Here is a 24,058-nt window from a genome sequence, read left to right as displayed (position 1 = left end):
CTTGGAGCACATGCTGTTTAATTTATGCATCGGTCTGAGACAAGGTTAGCTCCTAATCTGCAGCTTTCATGGTGAGGCCATAGAAAAGTCTGTTTTATACTGGAGTTGATAATTAATAGAGTAGGTGGAAGGGTCATTTTAAAAACAGAAGGCTTTGAGCAAATTTTTAAAAATGCACAAGGCTGATTAGGACCTCTTATCAAGGAATGCTGTTCTCTGGTGTGTGTTAAAAGCAGGCTACTTGCTGGCATTTCATAAATCCCAGTGCAGTGCCTACCCCCTGTTTACCCTGATTTTACCTGGATCTTAGAGTTCTCAGTTGAACTGAGTAAAAAATTACTTTTTCAACCTTTTTGAGATGCCAAGATTTCCAACCTTTTTTGCACTGAGATGAAAACAAGACTTTTTGTAAAATCTGAGAGAGAAGGAGATAGACATGTGGTTACTTTGAACACAGATACTCTGGGTCAAGTTATTTTCTGAAGCATCAAATGAGAGCATTTGAATGTGCATTTCTCTCATCTCAAACAATTGACCTGGTTAGTTTGGGGCATCCCTTCCCCTTCCCCTTCTCCTTCCCTTTCCCTTTCCATTTCCCTTCTCTATGGATCTAAGAAGTCCTTCTGGACTCTTATCTGATGAGTTTAATAGAAACTATTAAAATTTCTAAAGATGTTTTAGTTTCAATTAATTTTTTACTGGAAGATCTCATATTAAAAACTTTCTAACCAGCCCTGTGAAGTTTATGTGCTGATATGTTATATCAGGTTAGTAGTATATAAGCATTTAAAATACTTCAAAAATCTGTACTGTATTTTAACAGACTTTGAAAGAATAAATGACTACATCTATTGCAAAGCTAATTGGAAGACACAAGTTATTTCTTCTGCTAAGAAAGACAAAAAAAATTGAGATTAAACTATGTTTTAATTGACAATTTAATATTTTTTTTCCTGAGGACAAAAATTGAAGAGAGGATTAAGTTCAGAGAGAGAGTGTGTTAGTTCCCCAGTAGTCATAAACATGAATTTGGAAGGATTCCCTTTGGAGTTACACACTGTCCAGTACCACTTGGGTCTACAGTTACCCCATTTGCAAAGCATGAAAATGGTACAAAAAAATGCAACTTTATTTCCTTCTGAAATTTTGCTCCACATTTCTAAATAAGATCCCCTACATTCACATGGGCACTTTGGAGAGTGTTACCCAGTCACTAGGGCAAAACTTGATGAACTTCTCAGTACCACTGAGGCATAACAATTAAACCCAAACTTAAGTTATCCACATGCTGAGGCAGTATCCTCTCTTAAGGCTTGATCTGAAGTTTACTGAAATCAATTTCTTTCTGCTGATATCGTGGGGCTTTGGAATGAGCATTTTGAAATAGAGACAAAACATTTCAATAGGGTCCCGTAGCAGATGAACTGCAGCCTCCTATCCAGTGCATTTCTGGTAAGGACGGTTTTACTCCAGGTTTTCTTCCCTCAGTGTAAGAAACAGCAACATTCTTGCTACAGAGATGAAGCTCTTAGACTGCACAGCTGCTCCTGAAGACACACTTCCCTCCCTGCTACTCCCTGAAGGGATTTTTAACTCTGTGGCCTAATCAGTAGTAAATCAACAGTATGTATCAACAAAGTGTGGTTAATAAAACTTGTGTATCAGTCCTGAATATGTCACATAGCAACAAATGGAATAGGTTTTGTCTTTTGCACTTTGAATCAAACCGAGCATTAAATGCATTATTTTCTACTTATTTAGGGCTCAGTAGTGCCACACTTATACGTGCTGAGAAACATGCTCTGCAAGTGTATGGAAGTGTGAGGAGAGGTGGCAGAGTTTAACTTAGTTTTTCTCTGTATATTTGAATAAAATATGATAAACAAACCCAATGGGGAGCAGTGAGTAATATAGATTACATCACAAATTGTCACTCAAGTAATCTCTCCTGGTGAAAATATTTTACTGAGAAATGTTAAAGATTCTCAATATGAAGCCCTGGCACTCATCAGAAAACTTGCAAATATTAGATAAATCTTACATCCTCAAGAGTTGCTGGATAGGCACCAGATGGGGCTTGGAGGGCCAAATTCGTAGTGCTGGCTCTGCCCACAGATGCCTGAGGTAAAGTTAATCTGCCCGGTTTGTCTGCATGTGAATTAGGGATATAGCACTCCTTTGTGAAGTGCTGTGGGTTTTGCCAGTAAAAAAGAGGTAAAAGTATTGTATTTCAGATTTACTTGCAGAAACCTCCTTGAGCCAGAACCGTTTCTATTTTTCAAAATATCCTTTCAGAAATCATGAGGAAATTAGGCATTGATATGCAGCATGAGCCCAAGGGTGCTCAGAAGCTGGCCCAGCTTTGCTGAAGATATTTATTTCTTCAATCTAGTTGGAGTGTCAAGATTATCATCCAATTTAAAATCCAGTTTGGGAAGTAATTTTGGGAAAGAGTGAGAATATTTTGCCTGTCTTTATGTTCCACTGAGCTGCCTGACAGGAACTCTATTTTGAAACGTTCAGGAATAAGCTTGACTTTCCAGAAGCCGTTTTCTTCAAAGCAGTTTATTATTTGTTTTTTGCAGATTCCCAGATACATATTTGAATTATATGGCACATATTTCTAGATACAATGTTTATTTCTTTATTTTTAGGCCAATGCAGTTCCCTCATTTAAAAACATAATCAAAACCTCTACTAGAGCAGATGCAGTCTTTAATATGTGGCTCATAGCTGAGTTCAGATTGTCACATATTTTATCAGTATGAAACATTTTTTATTAACAGATTAACATATAAATCTATTCATAAATCACCTTCCAAAGCTGCATCTAAAACCTCTCACTCTCAGGCTAGAAGTTTAAAGCTATTCCATAATAAAGGTTATATTGGCTGAACAAACTTTCTGGTAAATTCAGCTTTTTATTCCTATGGTTTCAGGTTCCCAAATGAAATCTACTCCCTGAATACACCCTTTCTTAAAAATGACTGGTCAGGAGCTAGATTGAGGCTTTCAGGTATAGGTCTCCTTTCCAAAGATTTATCTAAGACAGAAATTTCTACCTGGAGTAGGAGATGAGGGATGAAAACAAGGCCTGTCAGACTGGAGGTGACCACGTCTTCGTCCTTCAAGGACACACTTCTCCAGCTCCTCACTGCTGTGAACTGTACTCTTTAACAGGCTCCAGTGTCTGCTGTTGGGAACCAGCCTTGTGCTGATGTTAGTCATCAGCTGAAATTCAGAGAGCCAAGAAAGCAAATCTCTCCTCATACTCCATAGCGTTGAGTGATTTCTGAACACAACATTCCCCCTGTTTGGAAGAACCAAACTGTGAGGAGTCCGTTTATAGCCAGCAAAGCTTTTAAGCCCAGGTTTAGCTTTAAATAAATGCCAGTTTTCCTTTGAGAATTCTCGAAGTTAAGAACATGCTGCATGCTCTAGTGAGTGAGAATATGTTTCAATATGTGCATTCATAGGTCTGCTAAACTGGGTCAGAGTCCACTGCCTAGTTATGACCGATGTAATTGCCCTCTAAAGTGAATATTCAGGCATGGTATAGGAAGTTCTTATATATGTATATATATATATTTACATATTATTTTTTATATATGTACCCACACACAGGAGGATCATATACATAGGGTATAGCATGTAGAGAAGGTTCAGGAGCTATACCTTAGCAAGGCAGCCTTCTTGGAGTCAGTGAAGCCCATAGATCTGATTTGCATCCAGAGGAGAACTGCCCTGTTATACTCACACAGTAAAGTGAGGTTTGCATGATGAATGTCAGCTGTGGATTGCCAGCCTGCCTTTCTGGGTAATTTGTTAGTTGTCATTCCCTCCTTCCCTGCCTCACCTCACCTACAAGCCAAAATTACTACAGGGGTTTTGGTCTTTGTCAGCAAACATTATGAGCAGGATTTAGAAACTGAGAATTTAATTAGCTGCTGAAGTCACTTACTGATAACAGTAGCATATTGGACTCCTTATTTGATAAAATCCTGTCAGGTATTTTATGTGTAGGGAATGAAGACTAATGCTCTTATGTCTTGCAACTTACAGTCAGGACCATTAGATGTCCTTTAGAAAGAGGAGGGGGGAAAATGAAAATTAAAAAAAAATAAATTCCTTGGACTTCTCATTTTCTGTCACCAGTGTTGCTTCAGTATCTTTGCAAAATGTATTTTTGTTTGCCTGTTTAGCCCTTTTTCTCTGTGGGCTGCTTCCCACTCCACCAGCTCCAGGAGGCTCTGGGGGATCTGTGTGTGCTTATGCCCTGGCTGTCCCCTGCCCTGACACACACATTCATCCATGGCTGCTGTCAACAAATCCAGCCCTGCAGATGTTCCTGAGAGGCAAATCAGCCTCTTGTTGTAGACAACACCTTACCTAAACTGACATTTATATAAACTGAGATTTATATAAAAATATGCTGCTTTTTTATTATTATTACTTTAGGGATGTGGAATATTTTTAGACATCGGCGTGGTTTATTCTCTAGCTTTAAGTGCTGGCTTATCGCATGGCACAGAAAGCATTTCCTAATTGCTCCTGTCCCAATTAGGGCTCTCTGATATGATCATTACTGAAGGCTCCAACACAGCACAGGTTTAATGCAGCACCTTCACTAAGAGCAGTTGATGTGGGAGCAGCGACTTACTGAGTTTCACACACTGAGCACAGGGTTCACGCAGCCAGCTCCTGCTTCATGCTCTCCTGGGGAGGAGGTGATACCTCCCACAGTCTTCCCTGTTCAGCAAGCCCAGGTTTGTGCTGGTGGTGAGCTGCTGTTGGATCCTGGGCAGAGGTCCTGGCATCCTGCTGAGCTGGCACTAAGGTTTGCCACTGCCCAGGGCTGTGCGCTCAGGGAAGCGCTTTTCCTGCCTGGGACACTGTGCCTTGACCCATCCCTGGTGTGGGAGCTGAGCTGCACATGTTGGAAGTCAGAAGTAAGAGGAGTCTTTGAAAACACAAAGGAGCACACTGGGCCTCTTACAAGATGAACAGTGGAGTACATGGGCCAATTACTGCAAAAAAGCAGCACGTTGGTGCTTTTTTTAAGACTGAGATTACAGAGAAATATCTACATTTTATTCTCTAAGCAGAGCTTAAGAGAGATCCAAATGATACACATCCCTTGTACTGGCTCTCTGCACAGGATTAAGTTTGACCCTGATAGCATCCAGTCATTTATAATGAGAGCATTAAAAAAATCACCATTTATTGATTTGCATCTCTCTAAAAGGGCCCAAAAATGACCTCATGTTTCCTCTAGAACAAACTGTTTAGCTCTTAGAAAAAAAGAAAAACAATATTTAATAGTAAACACATTTCATGTCTCTGTGTGCATTTTTCCCCTAGATAAATAATTCTACTTTTTTCTGTTAGTAACAGTTCAGCTGATGTGTGTTTTACAGCTTCTTTTAAATGCAGCAGTTCTGAACGACTAATACAAGGGGATTATTGGATCTGCAGAGCAGAGTCACAGACATGGCCTGCACAGCTGTTACCAGAGACCCAGAGCTGGGGAGCTGAGATGGGAACAGTTTGCTCATCACTCCCACAGGACACTGATCCTGTCTCAGCATGGCAGGTGCAGCTGAATCCTTTGAAAGCCTCAAAGAGCTTTGGCCTCCAAGGTTTCACCTGCCTTCTCCAGGCTGAGCTCAAGGAAAGCACAACCCACATGCTAAGAGGATAGGTGAGTAAACAGGCACAACCTTGACTATGCCTATGGCACCCCAGCCACTGTGACTGGAGAAGGATGGGAAGTTTCCAGGCTCAAAAACCTTTCTTCAGGGCTGGAGGAGGAGGAGCAGCAAACCTCCAGCTAAACAAGATCAGGCAGTAGCTGCTGTGGATTGCCTGCTAATGGGTGGATAGTGGAATAGGAAGGTTGGGTTGTACCATTGGAGGAGCATGACAGAATATGGCTGTGAGGCATAACTGAGTCACTGGGTGCCACTGCAGCGTGAGCAGTTAAAGGAACAATGATCTGAAGTTAATTCTAATGTCACTGAAATGCTTCTTTCATCTAGAAATTACACCATGGTTATAGCTATCCAATACTACCAGTAACATGATCAAGTAGAGACTAAGGTATTCTGATACTGTGGAGACCAAGTGTGAGGAGTCAGGGGAAGGAGATATGCAGAAAAAGCACATATTTTTCTCCATTCGCTATAAAGAGAATTTGGAGAGCATGGACTGGCTGCATCGCTTGTAGACAGCTGTGAGGAGGTAAGGTTTTTCCAGCCATCTCCAGTCTGAGCTTTCCTTTTCCACATGTGAAGCTGGGATAATGATGACATTTTGTCCTTTTGAAATGCTTTGAAACATGTGGCTTTCTATTTAAGACCCAAGTGTTGTACATGATGATATGCACTTGTAAGTATAGGAAATTTGTCTTAATTGTGAGCCCACAAAATTGTTATATTCTGATCCATAGTAGTTATAAAGTTAAGCAGTTGTTACCTTCACCTCTGCTTTCTAGGTAAGCAATTAGGCAATTTCAGCATGTCCATGTGTTTAAAATGGACCCATTTTTCACTACTTGTTTACTAAACATTTTGAATTAAAACCTTTGAATGTAAAAATAGAATAGTTGGGATCCTCTAGGGGAAAAATGAAACATGAATGTATCCCTTCAGATAAAAATACTTAGAATGTGACTAAATCTATGAATTTATTTTAAAAAGAGAACAGCTTGGAAGGAATTTGGGGGAGAGTTAATAAATATGTTTTCGTCAGAAACACTTTTGTGTCAGGAACGTGGACCAAATTCCATAGATTATTTTAATTATTAATTATTCACTTCAAACAGGAGACATAGCATGGTTTTGAGATTTTAGAAATAGAGTGTTTCAATTCCTTAGAAGTAAGGAAAAAGGAATAACAGGGCTGCAGCTATTTGAATAGGCTGCAAGGTGTTTCAGACAGAAATGATTTAAGCTTTATTAAGAATGAGGAAAAAAGTTCTTCAGTTAGCCTAGAAGTATTAAGAGACATACTGCAATTGCATAAGACGAGGGGATTTTGATGCATGGGGCAGAAAGGAATGATCAATGGTTCATAAATATAATAGTGGTAAACACAGTGACAGGAGAAAAAATGTATGTAGCTAATATAATTGTTACAAATTTAGTAGCTTTTGCTGTGAGATCAGTTATTGAGGATTTAAGAACAAGGCAAAAAAAGGAAAAAGGTATTTTTTTCAATGGAAGATAAATGTGAAAGCTTTGAAAACCACCAAAAAGGAGTTAGACAGAAGAAGCACAAAGAAGTATGCTGCATTAATCCTGTTGTACAATCATTTTGTATTCCCTCATCTTAATTATAAGGCATATTCTCAAAACTCATTTATGGAATCTTTGACCTTGATAGAGGTCAAATGCAAACGTGCTGGAGGGGAGGTGAGAGAAGAGCCAGGTGGAAGGGGGAATGTAAGGGCAGGACTCAAACTGAGGGAAATTGGAAAATAAATCCTGAGTTGGCAGGAGAGTGCAGACTGGAGAACAGAACAAAGGAGCTGGGAGGAAGGAATAAAAGACACTGCATCAGAGCCATCTTTGCAGGAGAAGGAGCAAATAAATTTCTTGTTGAGATGAAGCTTGGCAGAGCTTACTACAGCATCAGGTGCTGACGTCTGGTGTTGGAAGAGAGGAGGCAGAAGCAAGGCAAACTGTGACAGACCAAGCAGGGAGCCTGAAGGCATCTGTTTCCCAGCCTTAGGAGAAAGATGAGTGGATTGACGGGGCTCACAGTGGTCAGGTTCTGGCCACTGACAGTGGCAGCAGGCGGGGACTTGTCGAGCTGGGCTGGGCAGCAAGGGGACAGTAGGGCTCAGAAACACTTGAACCTTTGGTGGTGGGACTGGAGTGGCAGAGAGCCATCTTCCCTAACATTTCAGTCCAGTTTTGCTTTCAATTGATTTAAATTGTGCCCTTCCATTGTGCAGCAATAAACATGAGACTTGAGAAATATCTTTTGGATTCTTGATAAATCAACCCCATTGCTTTTTCTCCCCAAACTGACTCCGTATTCTTCTCTGAGACAAGTATTTGATTTACATCGATCAAGTGCTGAACTCAACCACTGCATGTATTGCTGAAGATGTGATAGTACTTGAATTATGAAGCTTTTGATGTAAAAAAAAAATTGAGAGATTCAGGTCCCTTTTGGCTTGTCATTTCCCCACTGACCATTGAAAAGTATTGCTGCATCTGTAGCTGACTCTGGCCTGCTCAGAGCCATCTAGTGTATTTAGGACTGGATGGATGTTGGCTTCACACTTAATTGGAAATGCTGGGGAGAGGAGTTGGAGGCAGCATACAGGGAATTCAACACTGTTGGTTCTTCGCTTTCTCTGTATTTAAGTGTTCCTTGCTGATGGAGCACAGATGGCCTCAGATTAAGGAAAATACATGCCAGAATTGCAGGCTAGGCTCAGACTGGGGAGTTAAGCTTGACATGAAATAAGCAGAAGGCTGTAATTAGCTTATCAAGAGCGTTAGGCACCTGGCGGAGGAAAGCAGAGATGTAATGCACAATGTAGCTGTAGAACAATAAAAAATACTGAAATCTCTTTTATGAAACATGGAGGACCTTTCATTTCTGGATTTCTCTTCCAGCCCAGCCTGGTAACTTCTGAATGGTCCTACCCATTCTTGGTTATTAGTGATTTATCAAAAATGGCATTTTCTGATACTTTATGCTGCTGAACACCAAACCCCATAGAAACCAGAGAGTCTAAAGGTCAAAATCTGTGTGTATTGCCAAAAACCTTCCTGGGAAGCTTACACCATGCTTGCCTGTGCACCATGTGTACTCCCTGACTGCAAGTATCAGTCATCTCATTGCTCCCTCCTGTTCTTCTGCCTGTTTTTTACAGCCACACGTTGTGTTTCACCTCAACCTGAGGATTTGGGCTCACTGGGGCAGAATTGCCATTTAATTTTAAGCAGAAGTGCCTATCAGAATGCAGCTCACTAGTCCATGTGCCTCATGTGCTTCTGCAGTACATGTCAAAATCATAGTAGGAACAGGATCTGGATCTTTTTTCCTAGGTGTGCTAAACAAATGGAAATTCAGACATAAATCTACTGAACTGAATAGGGAAAGTACAAAGACTCCTTTTTAGCTGAGGGTTTAGAATTTTTTGCTCATATTATTGAAGCTCAAAAGCTATTATTTTATATTGGGGAAGAGCAAGAGGGAGAGTCTGGTTTCACTTAAGTTCCCATGGTACAAGCAGGCTCAGGCAGGATCTCTGTTTTCAGCCTGTCTTGCAAAACTTTCCCAATCTCTCTGGCTTGCACAAAACTGGCCTTGGCTCATTAAAGTAATCTCAAAGCTTTCGTTTGGTCTCAATAATGCAGCTTTCACTTAATTAAAGATTTCCAGTGCCTTTTTTTTTCCTTTTGGTTGTACTACACCAAGCTTAAGTGCACAACCAGAAAAGAATGTTGATAGGATAAATTAAATCACATGTACATTTATTTGTTTAATTGTACACTTCCCCCTTTTTTTTTCAAGCCAAAACAGGATTCAAACCATGTTCAACCTCTTACACAATTTTAATGAGAATATATTGCAGTGTTTGTCATCTGAAAGAGCATTAGCACCCCCAATGCAATAGATGTGATTTCCCTAAAGAAAAACAGAAGGCGCAGAACAGTGAAAATGTCATCTTAGTTCTCTATTAGTCTCTCTAATACTGCAGGATGTGCTGATTTTGATTCCTGAATCTCAGCCTAATTGTTGGGAGAATCAGATCCAAATTGGACAGTTCCTCAAACTTATTTTAGATCCTTCTCAAAGCAAACAAATAAACGCTGAACATGTATATTCAATGATGTAACCTGGAGAGGAATAAAGAATGCAAGACTTCCCCACTTTAGAAAGCTGATAATACACAGAGGTTTCATGTGTGCTTCACTGATTACGTTTTCAGTTTGAAGCATATATGGAAAGATTGCTTTTCATAGCTGAACCCTTAATGTGGGTGCACAGAAATGCACTGAGTTGACTGTAGGATTTCTCCAGAAGCAGAGGGGGAGGGAATGCAAAAATGTGTGGTGGAGATCCCTTAACATCTCTCCATAGCAGTGAGCTTCAAAGAGGCACAATGGCGAGGAAACCCAGAGCAGAAAAATGGAGGAGAACAAAATTGCCTTGCTTGATGCAGAAATACAAAGGAGACTATAGCCATGGTAAATTGATTTTGTACTGAATATGGGCTGGTCCATTGGAAGGGGTTTTGAACCTCCTACTCCAGAAATCATTGTGCAAAACAGTAAGAGGAGGCTGCTTAGAAGTCTTGTCACATCCATCAGTGGAGGCCACAAAGAGGAAGGAGGGATTTAGTTCTGAATGGCGACTCTGCCAAAGAACATAAAGGCATAGAGATGGACATCTTTTGGTGGTAAAGGAGCCTTGAAGGAAGAATTGCCTCCACTATATCAAGGGAAACCATTGCTGTGACTCCATTCGTTGGCTCACTTTTTAGAAATAGCTTGTTGTACCTTGTTTGTAGCAACTGAAGAAAAGGAACCCCACAACAAAACCTATTCTTTACAGAATAAACAGTGCTGGTGGTGTGAGAAATAGTGCTATGTGGTGCCCACCTGGCCAGTGACAACTGCACCTGCGTGCGCATCAGTGGTACTTACATTCCTGACCTGTTTTTGACCGCAGTGAAATTTTTCTGTCATCATTTCCCCCTCAGTGTATTTTTAACCTCTTTATTTAGTTATTTTATTGATTTAACATATAATCTTATGTCTCTGTAATCTCCAGTGCATTTTGTAAATATTTGTTGTCATAAGCTATAAACTGAATGTGACATGGCAAGAAACCAAATTCTGCTGTGGCTGTTAATTACCCAGTGTGCTAAAAGTCTCATCTCAGTTTTTGTATGCTTTTGTTCTTCAGTAATAGGAAACATATAAGTCATCCTTCCCCAACATCTCCTGTGTTGTTCTCCAGTTCTGGATGTTGTCATTAATTCTAAATTGGCCATAGGTGAGAGTTTTAAGGTCTTTTTTCACTAGCGTGCCAAATATCCCAGTTTACTAAGATTATCAATTTATATTTGGCCCCATCCATGCTTTAAAAGCAATAGAAATATCCAATTAATTAAGTTGTTTTCAAAAAAAAAAGATTAGCATTCCCATATAGAACATGCAAATAAATCATTGCAGTCCTAAGAACTTTCAAGCAAAATGAAGTAGATCATTAGCAAAATGAAATCATCACAGACTTTTTTCTTTTCATAGTATGACAAAAATACAAACACTAGATAGTAGAAACAGAAATACAGTGCCATCTTTATCTCTCTTCTTCAGAGCTGTGTCTTTCTTCCGAAGTATCATGTTGGCATGTTCAGTAACATTGCTGTGTAAATATGTAACTGTCAAAGCTTGGCATAGAGTCACAGCAGAATGTGTACTCCTCCTTGCTTTATCATTATGGACAGCACTGCATGTTTGCATCTTTCCAGTATCTTTGTACCCTTACACTGATTCCCCTTTCTTTGGATATATCCTTGTGGCATTACTTGTATTAATTTTAAGGGTCTTTCACAAACCTGCTTGTCACTTTCAGTAAGAGGTTTACCCCACTTTGAATCAGCCCAGCATCTCTCTTTCCTGAGGTTAATGCGCCTTATCCTCTTGTCTTCTCCCATGTGTCCTCTTTGTGTCTCAGCAGAATCCTGTCCCTGGTATACTAAAACTCTTCTGGTTATGCAAACCTCACAATGAGTTATGTGGCTGCTGTGCCATGTCCTTTCCTTTCTATGTGGTTGTGCTCCATTGTGTCTCTATGCTCTGCTGTCCACTGCTGCCTCATGCATCATATATTATTGCACTTTACTTATAATGCATTTTGGCAAGGCTGTACGTACACAGGCTTGCACAGGGAGTCCTGGGCTATGCTGGAGGTTCATAGGTGCTATGAAAACTGAAAATCTGGATGAAAAAGTTCCATTATGTAAAAAAGCTCAAATTCTTCTCTGTATGGAATTCAGCATCAAGTTACAAATGTTTTACGCCAGGGTTACTGGATGTGTACTTAAAGGAATGGCAAGTCAATCTGCTTCAAATAGGAATCTTGACAGCACCTCCTCAAGGCTGAGCTGGCTGCTCCATTTTAATATGTTCTTTGTACACTGAAATTCCCAAAGAGCTGGAAAAAGCTGTAACCCGGATGTGGCTGTTGTTTGTCTTAAAAAGCACCATTTTGGTTTTACTACTTGGTATCAAATGTTCTTGACTAAAGCTTTAGACAATCGTCTTTAATAATAAAACCTTGTACAGTGGTTCCATTTGGGTACACTGTAGAAACTGTGATCTGTTAAGCCTCATACAATGCTCCTTTCAGATATGGGAATGCATGTCTGGAGTTGGAAATTCCTACCTGACACTGCAGAGAGAGGGGAGTGTCAGATTCACAGACCTTATGTTGTTTAATAAATCTCCTGCAGGACGAATGGAAGTTGAAGGCACCCAAATTCAAATTTCTTTTTGTACACAAGTCTGTGGCCGTGCCCCAAGATGTCAGAAAAGAGAGGACAGGATGTACAGTGTCTTGCCCATTGTTCTAATCTCCAAACCCTCTCCCTCACGCACCACCAACTCAGTGGATGTATTTTGTGACACTAACGAAAAAATGCTGTCTAAGAACTCATTTGTGCTAGACAGGAAAGTTTTTAGTCCTCATGAGAGCAAAGGTCAGTGCTCATCTCTGCCTCTGACATGCTCGGTGGCTTTTCCTAGTCGGTTGACCCCTCTGTGCTTCTGGTTTTCCATTCCTCCCATGTGCCTGTGCTTTCTGTTTAGCTTGTAAGTGCTCTCAGACAGAAATTGTCTCCCACAGCATGTTTGTATATTGCCTAGAAATATGGGGTCACAATCGCAGTTCACTCCTCTACGTGCTTCTATAATACAAGTAAATAACAAGGGATTTTGAAGCTGTGAAAGAGAGAAAATCAGCAGCAATGACCATCAAAGAAGAGCTCACAGCAGCTAAAAACTCTTCCTGAAAAACTAACATTTGCAGTGGAGAACAGATTGTGTTTGTAGGCGCAGACAGCCAACCATGGTTGAGAAGCTTATGCGCTTGCTGCAGTGCTGGGTACTGGGATGTGCTCTCTGCACAGGAGGAAAACTGAAACATTTTACCTCGCATCTGAGATAAGGGAGGACCATGAACAGGGTGGGTTACCATGACTCAGCTGATGTACAGTACCTCATTTGGACTGGGATAACTTGATCAAAAAGGTAGAGCTCTCATACCTGGAAGCTGAGGCCCTATTCTGCTGGGTGTTAAATTGATGCTCTGTTTGGGTGTCCCTACAGTCTGAAAACATAAGGTGGGAGGACAGACTCAAGTCTACGTCAGTGAGTCTTCAGAATGAAACCAATGAAGATAACATGGTCAGTCCTCCTGGAAACTCTTCTCACTGTCTATTGTGTGCTATGTGCACCATTCTGTATTTTTTGGTGCAATAGGTGATCCAGGGCAGAGGAAGGTGCCTCAGACTCTTACATTTCTCTTTGTAAGGATGTGATAGCAGTCCATGAGATAGAGAAACATGAATATTCAAATATAATATTATTTGGAACTGAGTTAAATACCCATTCTTAAAATGAGAAAGTCCTTCTTTCTGATGAATTATTCCATCCTTAATATACCAGTACGTAGCATCCACTTCTGCTCTGACTTGAACAGAGTGAACAGTTGTGTTCAGCAGCCAATAAATGCCAGGCCAAAAGCAGTCCCTGTAGAGTAAACTGTTGACTTTTGGTTATAGAGAGAAGGTCTGGTTCAGAGATTAGGGTTATGGGACCTGAAACTCACTGGTGGATTTGTTTGTTTGTTTGTTTGTTTGTTTGCCAACCTCCATCTTCTAAGTGTTAATTTGAGGTCTTCCCCATCTGAGTTACTGTCCAGCAACTCCAGAAGAGCCATGTGACTGGGGCAGTCTGTTGATAGGCACTGGGGGTGCTTAGTTTAAATGGAGCGAACAGCTTGAGTTTTACCACATTTTGAAGGATCTGAAATCACTTAAGGGAAATCAATTAATAATTTGGTAACACACAATGCAATTCCCTTCATCCAAGCCCCCTCCTCTCCCCACAACGAATTGACTGAATTCTGTGATCATTCCTCATACCTGTCACTGCATGCAGCAGTGATTTGCAATTTGTATACTGCAGTATGAAGCAGAACTAATTACTGAAGCTTCGCATTTTGTTCTTTTGGTAGTAGTTATCTTTTTATCAGACATGCTTATCACAGTTTTAATAAATTACCAGTGTTGGAACTTCAGAAATGGCCTCTGGTGTATTAAGCTACTGTGCTTTATTATTAAGAAGTTAGATTTTCAATAAGTTATTTATGGAGCACTGTAAATATGCCTTGTCCTCGAGAGACAAAAGTCAATGCTTCAAAAAGGGAATTTAACTTTCCACTCTTAGAATAAAGCAACAAGTCTTTATGGAGAAGTCCTGGAGGACTAAATAGGGGAGAAAGTAAAGTAAAGAGGGTAAAGTGTTGTAGAAATGTTTTCACAGTAAACATCATAGAAAATGAAGAACCTTTTCATGGGTTTTCTGGATCCAGCCTGTAGAACTTCTTTGAAAGATCTTTTCTTCCAAGTGCTGTAAGACCTGGAACTTATCAATTTCTTTTAATGCTGTAGAGTTTGTCCAGAGAAGAGTAGGTCTACATTGGTGCTGTATTATGTAGACACTGCAGAGTATACAGTCTTGTGAAATTGATTGTCATTATCAGCAAGAATCTATGGGTGGTATTTTAGAGGTCTGAAATCTGTTCATCAGTAAGGATGAAAAGATTGAGGCTGACATTTTGTAGGGGAATGAAGCAGCCTCTGAGCATCCATTGTGTGAAGGACTTGGTCTGCACCCCAATGCCTCCTTAAGCATGTGGTTAAGCTAAACTGGTCCAGTAGGGTATGTACATATGTACTTTATTTCCATTAAAGTCAACAGATTTTAAAAGCAGTGCAGAAACATAGTCCCTCCATGTTTCTCTCTCCCTAAACTTGGAGAAAAGTTTCCTTACAAACGAGCTGATCTAAAAAAATTTTGTAAATGTAAACAAGAAATGCTGAGATTTTGGCCCGTATGAGGAAGCCTTCAAAGCAAGTGTTTTTTTTTTTCCAGAGCTATATTTCTCTCAACATACTAGTGCCTTGTACAGTTACTGTAAAAGAAGATGTAAATAAATACACAGGGAAGGAAATGACTCTGCCGGTTCAGGTCTCTAGTGCACAATAGCTGTCATATCACAGCACCTCCTGCCCTCCTTCCTCATGCATAACTCAGCAAAGGGTGATGTGACTGGCAGACTCTGATCAGGGTGCCCAGCACAGCACAAGTGGAGAACCAAAATCATATTCTGTGGGCAGATTGAGAAGCCTCCTATGGGCACTGGGGAGGGTTGATGGAAATGGAAGCTCCTGCTGTCAGCAATTGCTGCAGACCTGGGCCTGGGACACAAGGTGCTGCTTTTGCTTCTGCTTCTGCTGACAACAGCAGAAGCCTGAGGAACACAGTACCTTCTAGAAAATGCTGGCATCTCACAGAATCAGTCCGATTTTTGGTGGGTTAGGGTTTTGGTTTTTTTTCAGTACTCAAGTACAAGCTTGTATTTCAGGGGGTTTTTGTCTCCTTTTAAACATACATGTTGTACATTCTGGTATTACACTTTTTTCTCCTAATAGGAGACAACATGATTATGGGTCTGTCTGCAGGTACACAAGGCTTCCAGTGGTTTTCATGGAGCACTTATTTAATGGAAGTGAGATTGGTAACAGATGGATAGGTTTGTAATAAAAGACCTTAGAAATTAACAACAGGTTTAATTTACCTGATAAATATGCATGTAACATATTCTCTTCCAGTCTTAACTTTCCAGTTTTAAAGCAGTGTTCTGGTTTTGCACAAAAACTTGCAACCTCTGTTGTGCAAGTACAGTGAAGGGATTAGTGTATGCTTAATCTATTAAATTCCTATGTGGTGTTTGAAGTAATTATAAATTCCTGGCCTGAATGTAAAAGCTGGTCTATAGAAGTCTAAAGAGATCTCCACATCAGCAGTTGAGAATGCATATAACTATTGATAACAGGACTCGATAGTGACAGGCAGGTACTTTGGATAAAAACACTGGGATGTGCTGGTAATTAAATAAATGTATCCAGAAAGCTTCTCTCAGCAGTGTGTGCTGTATAACTGATTTGACAGCACATGATGAGATTGAATTTCTAGAGCACTGTTGATCTGCAGTCTGAACTGGGAGGAAACCATGATGCTCATAATTTATTGGGAGAGACATTAACTCATTCTTTCTGTGTCTGGGTGCGAGATTTGAATATTTGGATATGTACTGAGCTTAGCTGTTGTGGCCCATTTCTGTTAATTTCTAGTTGAGCAATATTGCAGCAGGTACATGTAGTTGTAGACATGACTGCTTCTCTGTGATTGTCTCCTCCATGCGACTTCCTAAAAATGCAGAAATAATACACAAACACCAGCCCACCTCCATTTTTTTTTACCTCTTGTTAAGGACATAAGGGGAGGAATTGCTGACACCCTGACCTAAAAATGTCTCAGCTTGGTTGCTTAAGCACATGGCAAGCAGGGCTTGGAGAAAGCACATATTGTCCTGTATGTGTAGGTAGCCTTGCTCCAGGTTTGTCACATCATCCAGGCTCTGTTTCCATGACCTGTGCCATTGAAGTTGTCTTATTGCATGTGGGTCCAGAGATGTCTACTGCTTTTGACTGACTGGTGTCGCAGGAGGAATAAAAATAATCCCAGATGTGTTTTCTGGGGCTGGGAAACTTAAGTGCCTTAGACAACTGAGAAAATTAATCATAAATTCAGGATGATGACCCAACAGAGTGACCAAAAACATCTGGTGGATACAATTTGTATCTCATCCAAGTGTGCAGAGGCAGTTTCAGTAGTGGGGGGGGAAAAAAAATATTAATCTGGTTTATTGAGGGAGATGAGGAAAGGGAGGGGAGGCACCTAAGTCATTGTTCAAGAAACTGTCATTTGAGAAGCATTATGATCAGGTAAGGAGGTGAAAGTACAAAGCATCTCCTACAGTGCTGTGGTGTTATGCAAGTGTTAAGTAGGTCTCTGCCTCACAGAGAACTATATGGGTACATACAGATGCACTCCAGAAGAGAGATCTTTCTGAAAGTTTCTCTGTCAAATGGCCAGGATGTAGTTTGATACTGGGGCAGAATGAATCTAAGGTAGAGGAAGAACATATGTTCATCTGTGGAGGAGGGGCTTGGGTTGGACATGCCAGTGAGAGCACATGGAGCACCAGCATACACAGGGAGTTTGCACAGAGGAGCCCAAAGCAACAGGGATGATGAGGGTGGGACATTTTGATCCGAAAAGACAGCTGATCAGTCAAGCAAAGAAACCAAACAATGCTGGAAAGCTCATGTGAGAGCCTCAAGATCAGAGGTCTGAGCCTGCCCAGGTCCAACCCAAAGGCCCTGACCACAGATGTGTGCAGGCCTCTGGGATCCCAGCACAAGGACTTGTCTAGGCTGTAGGTCAGTGGACCTTGCAGTACAAATATTTAAATGCACATTAGCTGCTTCACTTTGCAGTTATACTTTTATTATTGTTAAGATGTTCTGCTTTGCAGGGTCATGAATATTTTCTTTGAGTCACTAGAGGTCATTGGAGTTACTTAGCCCACAAACTAACTCCTCCCTGTCCTGCCAAAGACATGTGTGGGACTTGTAAAACATGCTCTAGATTGCCATATTGCTTAATTATCCTCTTAGCTCTAATGAAGTGCACCCTGACTAATGATGCAGTCACAAACAACATGTTCCTATAATTTGGGCCATCACCAAGATCTTCTGTTATCACTAGACTCATCAAGGTAGTGCTTCAGAAAGCTGAAGGGCAATGTGCCTAATAAAAGAAAACATTTAGGCACATCAGAAAGTAGCTGGAGGAGAGCAGTGCTCTGACGTGGGCTGTGTTTTCAACATGCCTTGAAGTTCTGTGGTGCAGGTGTCTGGCAGGAAGAGCTGGGTGTCCTCTGGGAGGCCAAATTCTTCTCTGTTGCATTGCTGTAACCCCAGAAGACCCAGAGTATTTGCGGAGAAGAATCGATTGCTGAAGTAACCAACAATTTTTGTTTCCATTTTGTCCTGTCAAGCACTGTTAGGGTAAACTGGGCTCTATAATGGAGCTCTGTCTCTGTTTTTTTAAATGGGAAGAAGGGCTACCTAATATGTGACCTCTTTTCTGAATTTTTTTTCTTTTTTTCTTTTAATTTTTTTTATATTAAGATTGTCAGAAATATGATCCAAGGTGCAAAGATATTGTGGTTAGGTGAATGTGGGCTGGAGCTGGGACTGGGGATCAAAATGCTGCTGTGCAGTTGTGTTGCAGATGTCAAGGGCTCCTAGGAGTCACTATTCAAAATTCCTTGCTCTCCTGTGATGGCTTACTATGTGAGCTCTCTCATCCAGTGACATATACCCTCTCAGGATACAGCTTAATGATCCTTTCCAGCAAGGACTTATCCCAGGTCTCACAAAAACACATCTGAAGCACAAGCTTTTGGCCTTCAGCCTGGATTGGGTTGCAGTACATGGAAGGTATTTCCCTAGTGACTCCCAGGGAAAGATCTGTGCTCTTCCTTTCTCCGACCAGATCTTTGACTGTGCTCATAAAGTCTTACTTCAAGCCAAATTGAACAGAATGCTCAGCTAATGGAGAGATGCCTTTTTTCTTTTTTTTTAAAGAGGTAGAAATATCCCTTCCCCAAATGTTGTATATGAATGCATTTCCTGGGTGATGGCATTTCTTGTAGTTCTGAATGGACCTGAGCTGGGAGTAGGAAAATTCATCCTCTCTTCTCAGTGGTTTCCCAACTCTCTCCAGAAAAAAAGCTGGATTTATCATGTGTCGAGGGGACAATTTCTATGAAAGCCTAGGTTTTAAAAAAATATATTGGCTGCAGTGAGAAGGTTCAAGAAGAGTTCAGATCCAGGCCAAACTTTGAAGCCATTTCCTTTGTTGGTAATGGACTGAGGAAAATAAAGAAAACCTGGCTCTGTTAGGGGAGCTTTGGAGCTGTATCTGAACTTTGTGAGCCTGGCCTTTCCTTATGTAACGGAGCTATTTTTCTTGTACTCAGAATGATGTATTATGTATAGTGTGGATGTTTATTTGTATTTTCACCTCCAGCTAACTATACCTGCTTGAATTTGTTAGGACTATTTTTAAAAAATGCTGAAGGGAGGAAAATTGGGGAGGGTACTGAATGGTTGGGTATGTTGCTGAATATTTTAAATCTAAAAGTTCTCTCTAATGCAGCTTTTCTGGTCTTGACTTTTCTTGTTCTGAAGCAGTCAATCAGAGCCAACTGGGGACCCCACACGTTCTCAGACCCCAGTCAACAGTGCCCTCAGCACTGATGTGTTTTACTCCATCTCAGGACCTGACCCCACTTTTCTGGCACCACAAATCACCATCAACCTTTCTCCCCGCTTCCCCAGCTCCCAGTGGTTTTATCCAGATTGCTTCACTGCAGGGTTACTTAAAAGGCGATAATCTTGGGGGTAAATTTAAGAAGACCAACAGATTTGTGCAGAACTGCTGGACTTTGCTGTAGGGAATGTTTTCGTTTTGGCGATGAAAGCTGGTGAGTTTTATACAGCACTGTCTTCCTTGAAAAGAAGGTGATGACTTGGTGTGTGGGGTTTATGTCTTGGACCTTCCAGCTGAATGGTGATCAGAAGTTGTATTTACATGTAAATTAAAGTCTGTCCTCTGTGAACATTCCAGTTTCTTCTGCCTCTGGACTTCTCATCTATTTATCATTTGTGTGCACTGTGAGCACAGTGGGAGCGAGATACATGTTTACTGTCACAATGCTGCTTTTAAATTGGGCTGTGTAAATTGGCTGGAGATGCTTGCTCTTGTTTGGGGAGTCTCCAGACACGGTGGCTGGTGGCATTCTTACGTGACTTGCGCATTTTGGTTTTTCAGGCAACAGCGTGGGGTTCAGATGAAGACACCAGGAGGTCCTGTCAAAGTAAAGGGAAAACAGAGGTAAATTTTTCAATGGTATAATGATGTTATGGGTAAATATATTTGCAACATGTGAAATCCACACAGGGAGCATCTGACACCAGCTTGAACCTGTAAATTTGCAGCAGTTAGCTCTACCACCGCATGTGTATAAGCACCACCGAGCGAGCCATTTCAAAGGCCCCCTGTCCAAGTTATTACACTTGCTCTGCAGGAAATGTAAAGGTGATTTCACTGCTGGAGAGGACACAATTTGTGATACATCAAGCAGCAGAGTGGTGGCTAGCTAGGGGTAGCATCTTGCAGTGGGGTCTGAGGCCAGGCTTAGTCTGGGTGCCTAGTGGTGAGCCGCTGGCATTCGGCCGCGTGGGATTCAATGCATGTTTGCAGTTAAGAGTTTATCATTATACAGTTCACCTGAGAACTGAATCTGCTTACACACTGCAGTCTGTTCAGGTGGAATATCACAGAGCTGCTTTGGAGGCAGGTGCAGTCTGCTGAACTGCAATTTGAAGTAAGAATTGCTTGAAAAAACACATTCTGTCCCAGAAGTTTGGAGTTTGCAGGCATTTCTGATTCAACCACAGGGCCTTTCTGCCCCTCTTCTGAGAAGCTAAAACAAAGGCATCTATCTAAAAGCAGGAAATATTTTGATTTTTCAAATGTGATGTTCGTTCTCTTCAAAAATCTTCAAGTCTCAAGGGTGACAACCTGCGAGGGTGTCCTATTGTCCTTAATGCACTGCAAAGAGCTCTCAGTCCAAACCAAAGGAGCTGGACAAAGCATAAGGCAGGATAAGCACAACCTTTGTCTTTGTTACTGTCTTGCCAAAAGAAAGCAATGGTCTGAGTATCTTCACTGCTGCCTCCTTACACTGCAAAGGGTTTACAAAAAATGTCAGAAGGATGATGCTCTGAACAGCTGAGTTTATGCTGATTTTGATACAGAGCTTGAAATTGTTTGCGGGGTGCAGTGACTATGAGTGAAGTTCTGAGGAACAATAATTAAGCAGACTGTTAGACACTTCTTGGTATACAATTAATGGCAAACAGAGTTGTTGACTAAGAGTCTGACAAGAAGGCAGGAAGCTACAAAGGTGGAAGGATTCTGCAGCAGCTAAGCAAACACAGATCTCTCAGGTCTGTATCTACTCTAACCTGTGTGTCCACAGCTGAGTCTCTCTTGGGGCAACTCTACACTTCCATTGTTTGTTTCACTGCAGAGAAATGACTCAGCAGTAGCTCAAAAATACTGAGTTTAGTCTAGGCAGCTGGTGAAGTGCTCTACTCCAGCTAAGAAGTCCAGCTCTGACCCAGCATCTCTGCCCTTGTCTGGGTAAATGCAGCAGAAATGTGAACATTTCTGATTCTGCTGTGCAGTGGTGGTACAAGATGCAGAGCTCTGCCTCAGCACTGCTTTGTCAAAACTTGACTGATGGCAGCTTTCTGCCTAGCACAGATTGATTTGATGATAAATACGTTATGGACTGTCAGGCACTTACATATGTGGTGATAGAAGGTAGAAATAAGGAGGGCCTTTGGCTCTTACATTAATTCACAGTGTAGTTTGCAGAAGTTATATCACTGGTCCATTTTCCTTGCCCATTTAATAATGTATGTATTTTAGGGTGAGGCTTTCAAAACCACCAAGTGTATTAAAATGCCTTTTTTCCCCCTTCATTCTTGTGCCTGTTGAGTATCTAAATCAGATTCTTCCTGCTGCTTAGAAGATCTCTTCCTAAAATGCTTAGAGCTGTACCATAAGAAAAATAAGAAGTGCAAAAATAAAGCCCACAACATTCATATCACAAAAGTGTAATTATTATGACATGATGGATACTCCACATTTGAGTACCTGTTGTCCAGAGAAAAGGCAGATTTAAAATCTGGGTCCCAGATTTAAGGTTGGAAGGTACCATTTCTTCTGGCACCTTGTATAGCTCTGGCCACAAACTTCAACTGCTTATTCCTAAACTGAGCTCAGTAACTTGTCTTTGGCTGCTGCAGCTTTTTGAAGAAAGCAGAAAGTTTTGCACTGGAGATGTGAAGCAAATGGGCTGACTGTGCTTTGCTGGCTTGTTCTAATGACAGATCACCTTCCCCGTTAAACAATATGTACTTCATTTTCTCTTTGTATCTGGCTTCAGTTTTGAGTGGCTGGGTCTCATTTTGCCCTTCTCTGCTAGATTAAAGAACCCTTTAGTTACCAATATTTATTTTTGACAGAGGCACTTATACTCTCTTGTCAATTCAGTACTTAGGCCCTTTAAAAAATAAAAATATGAGTTCTACAAGCCTCTTTCTCTAAGTCATTTTTCTACTGCCCTTGAATATTTTTGGTCTGGTTTTTTTTCTCCATTTTTTCACCTGTATTCTCTTGTCAATCTCTCTAATGCCTGAGTGTGATTAAAACAGCCTCCCACCTTCCTTTGTTCATATACATGGCAGTTTTGTTAGCTCTTCTGCCATAGGAGACCATGCAGAGTGCCTGGCCACTGTGACCACTAAATCCTTTTCACAGTTACTACTCCTAGGATGTAATCTCCATGCTTATACATAAAGCCCTTTTCCTTTTTCTTTAATGCATAATATCTTACAAAAATGTATTTTGTTTGTTGGATCCAGCTCACCAACCATCCTGGCATATATCGCTAAATATAGAGAGAGGCATTGGCTTCACTGGTAATTACTATGTTTGTAATTTTTGGGTTATCCACAAATGTTATTTAAGAAAAATGTTGATTCTGGGCTGGTACCACCCCAGCTGGGGCTCTACTAGAACAGCAAGTTTATGAGTGATTTCACTTTGAGGACTGTTTTCATCCCAGTAATTTATCAGATTTTAATCCCATAATGTATAAGTTCTTGAGACTGATTTTAAAATTAACTCTCTGCAGTATATTGTGCATTATTAAAACAAACACCTTGGAAAGGGCTCTTTCGTTTATGTTATTTTTATCAACTAAAACTTGTGGTTTCCTCAAAGAAGTGTACATGCTTTACTTACCATGTCCCTGGAGATCCATGCTGGCTTCCACAAGTAATCATTCTTATTTTTGCAGCATTAATAAAATGTATCATGATCAGCACCTTCAAATTATCCCCTGGAAAACATTCACATTACTGAGAGACAGTGCAGAGAACAAAGTCAGTGTTATGCTGCCTTTATTTTGTGTCTTCCAAATGAACTCATCCAGAGGTTGTAGTTAAAATTAGTGATGGATAGAGCAGAAGGGGAAGAGGTATATTTAATTGCATTAGGAATCGCTCAGCTCCTAGCTTGTAATTGGTTTGTCTCTGCATAACAGTCCACATCCACCACATCTAAGGAATTTTGCCTGACATTGGAAAGTTGTGGCTTTTTAAACATGAGAACTTTGGTATTTCTTTTGTCTAAGCACCGAATTATTTGAAAACTTTCCAAAAGCAGCACAACATCATTTTAAAATGTGAAAAGAAACCATTTGTGAAAATGACAGTGAAAAATGGCATCTCTTAAGTGCTCCCTGAAGAGCTTTGTGTAGCCGGGAGGAAGATGATGCACTAATAACACTTCTGGAGCAAGAAAGAAATGAGAGAAATGTCTGATAGGCATCCAGCTAGCACTTGTCCCACTGTATTGCCAATATAGCTTCCTTATTTTTTTGTATGATGCCCTGATGCTCTGGGGTCCTATGATTCATACAAGGTTACAGGAAAATCCTAGCCCAAGGCTTCAGTCTAGCTAAGTGGGATTGGTGCAGAAATTGCTGAGCTAATGGAGGAATCAGCTGTTTCAGGCCTTCAGGTGGCTCTGTGTCACACAGAGGATGTGCTCTCTGCTTATCTGGTGAAACTGGGAAACTCTGCACCACTTAAAAATAATAGGTATCCAAGTAGGACAGGCACCATATAAATCCCCAGGCAAATAGAAATAACTGAGAGGCTATCAGCTATTTTTCCCCCCTTTGTAAC

General features: G+C 40.8%; 1 protein-coding gene across 3 annotated transcripts in view; it reads left to right on the top strand.

Annotated features, from left to right (window-relative positions):
- Positions 1 to 24,058, top strand: part of SEMA5B (semaphorin 5B) — a 272,400-nt gene that overhangs the window by 170,620 nt on the left and 77,722 nt on the right. For all 3 annotated transcript variants that reach the window (XM_027678990.1, XM_027678991.1, XM_027678992.1), the window contains one exon: positions 20,064 to 20,126. In XM_027678990.1, the coding sequence (XP_027534791.1) occupies positions 20,064 to 20,126 (63 nt within the window). The remainder of the gene's footprint in view (positions 1 to 20,063; positions 20,127 to 24,058) is intronic.

Source organism: Neopelma chrysocephalum, unplaced genomic scaffold, assembly GCF_003984885.1.
Source record: "Neopelma chrysocephalum unplaced genomic scaffold, ASM398488v2 Primary Assembly neopelma1_44, whole genome shotgun sequence".
Lineage (NCBI taxonomy): Eukaryota > Metazoa > Chordata > Aves > Passeriformes > Pipridae > Neopelma > Neopelma chrysocephalum.
The sequence above is the reverse complement of the archived record's forward strand: the minus strand, read 5'-3'. Positions and strand labels throughout refer to the sequence as shown.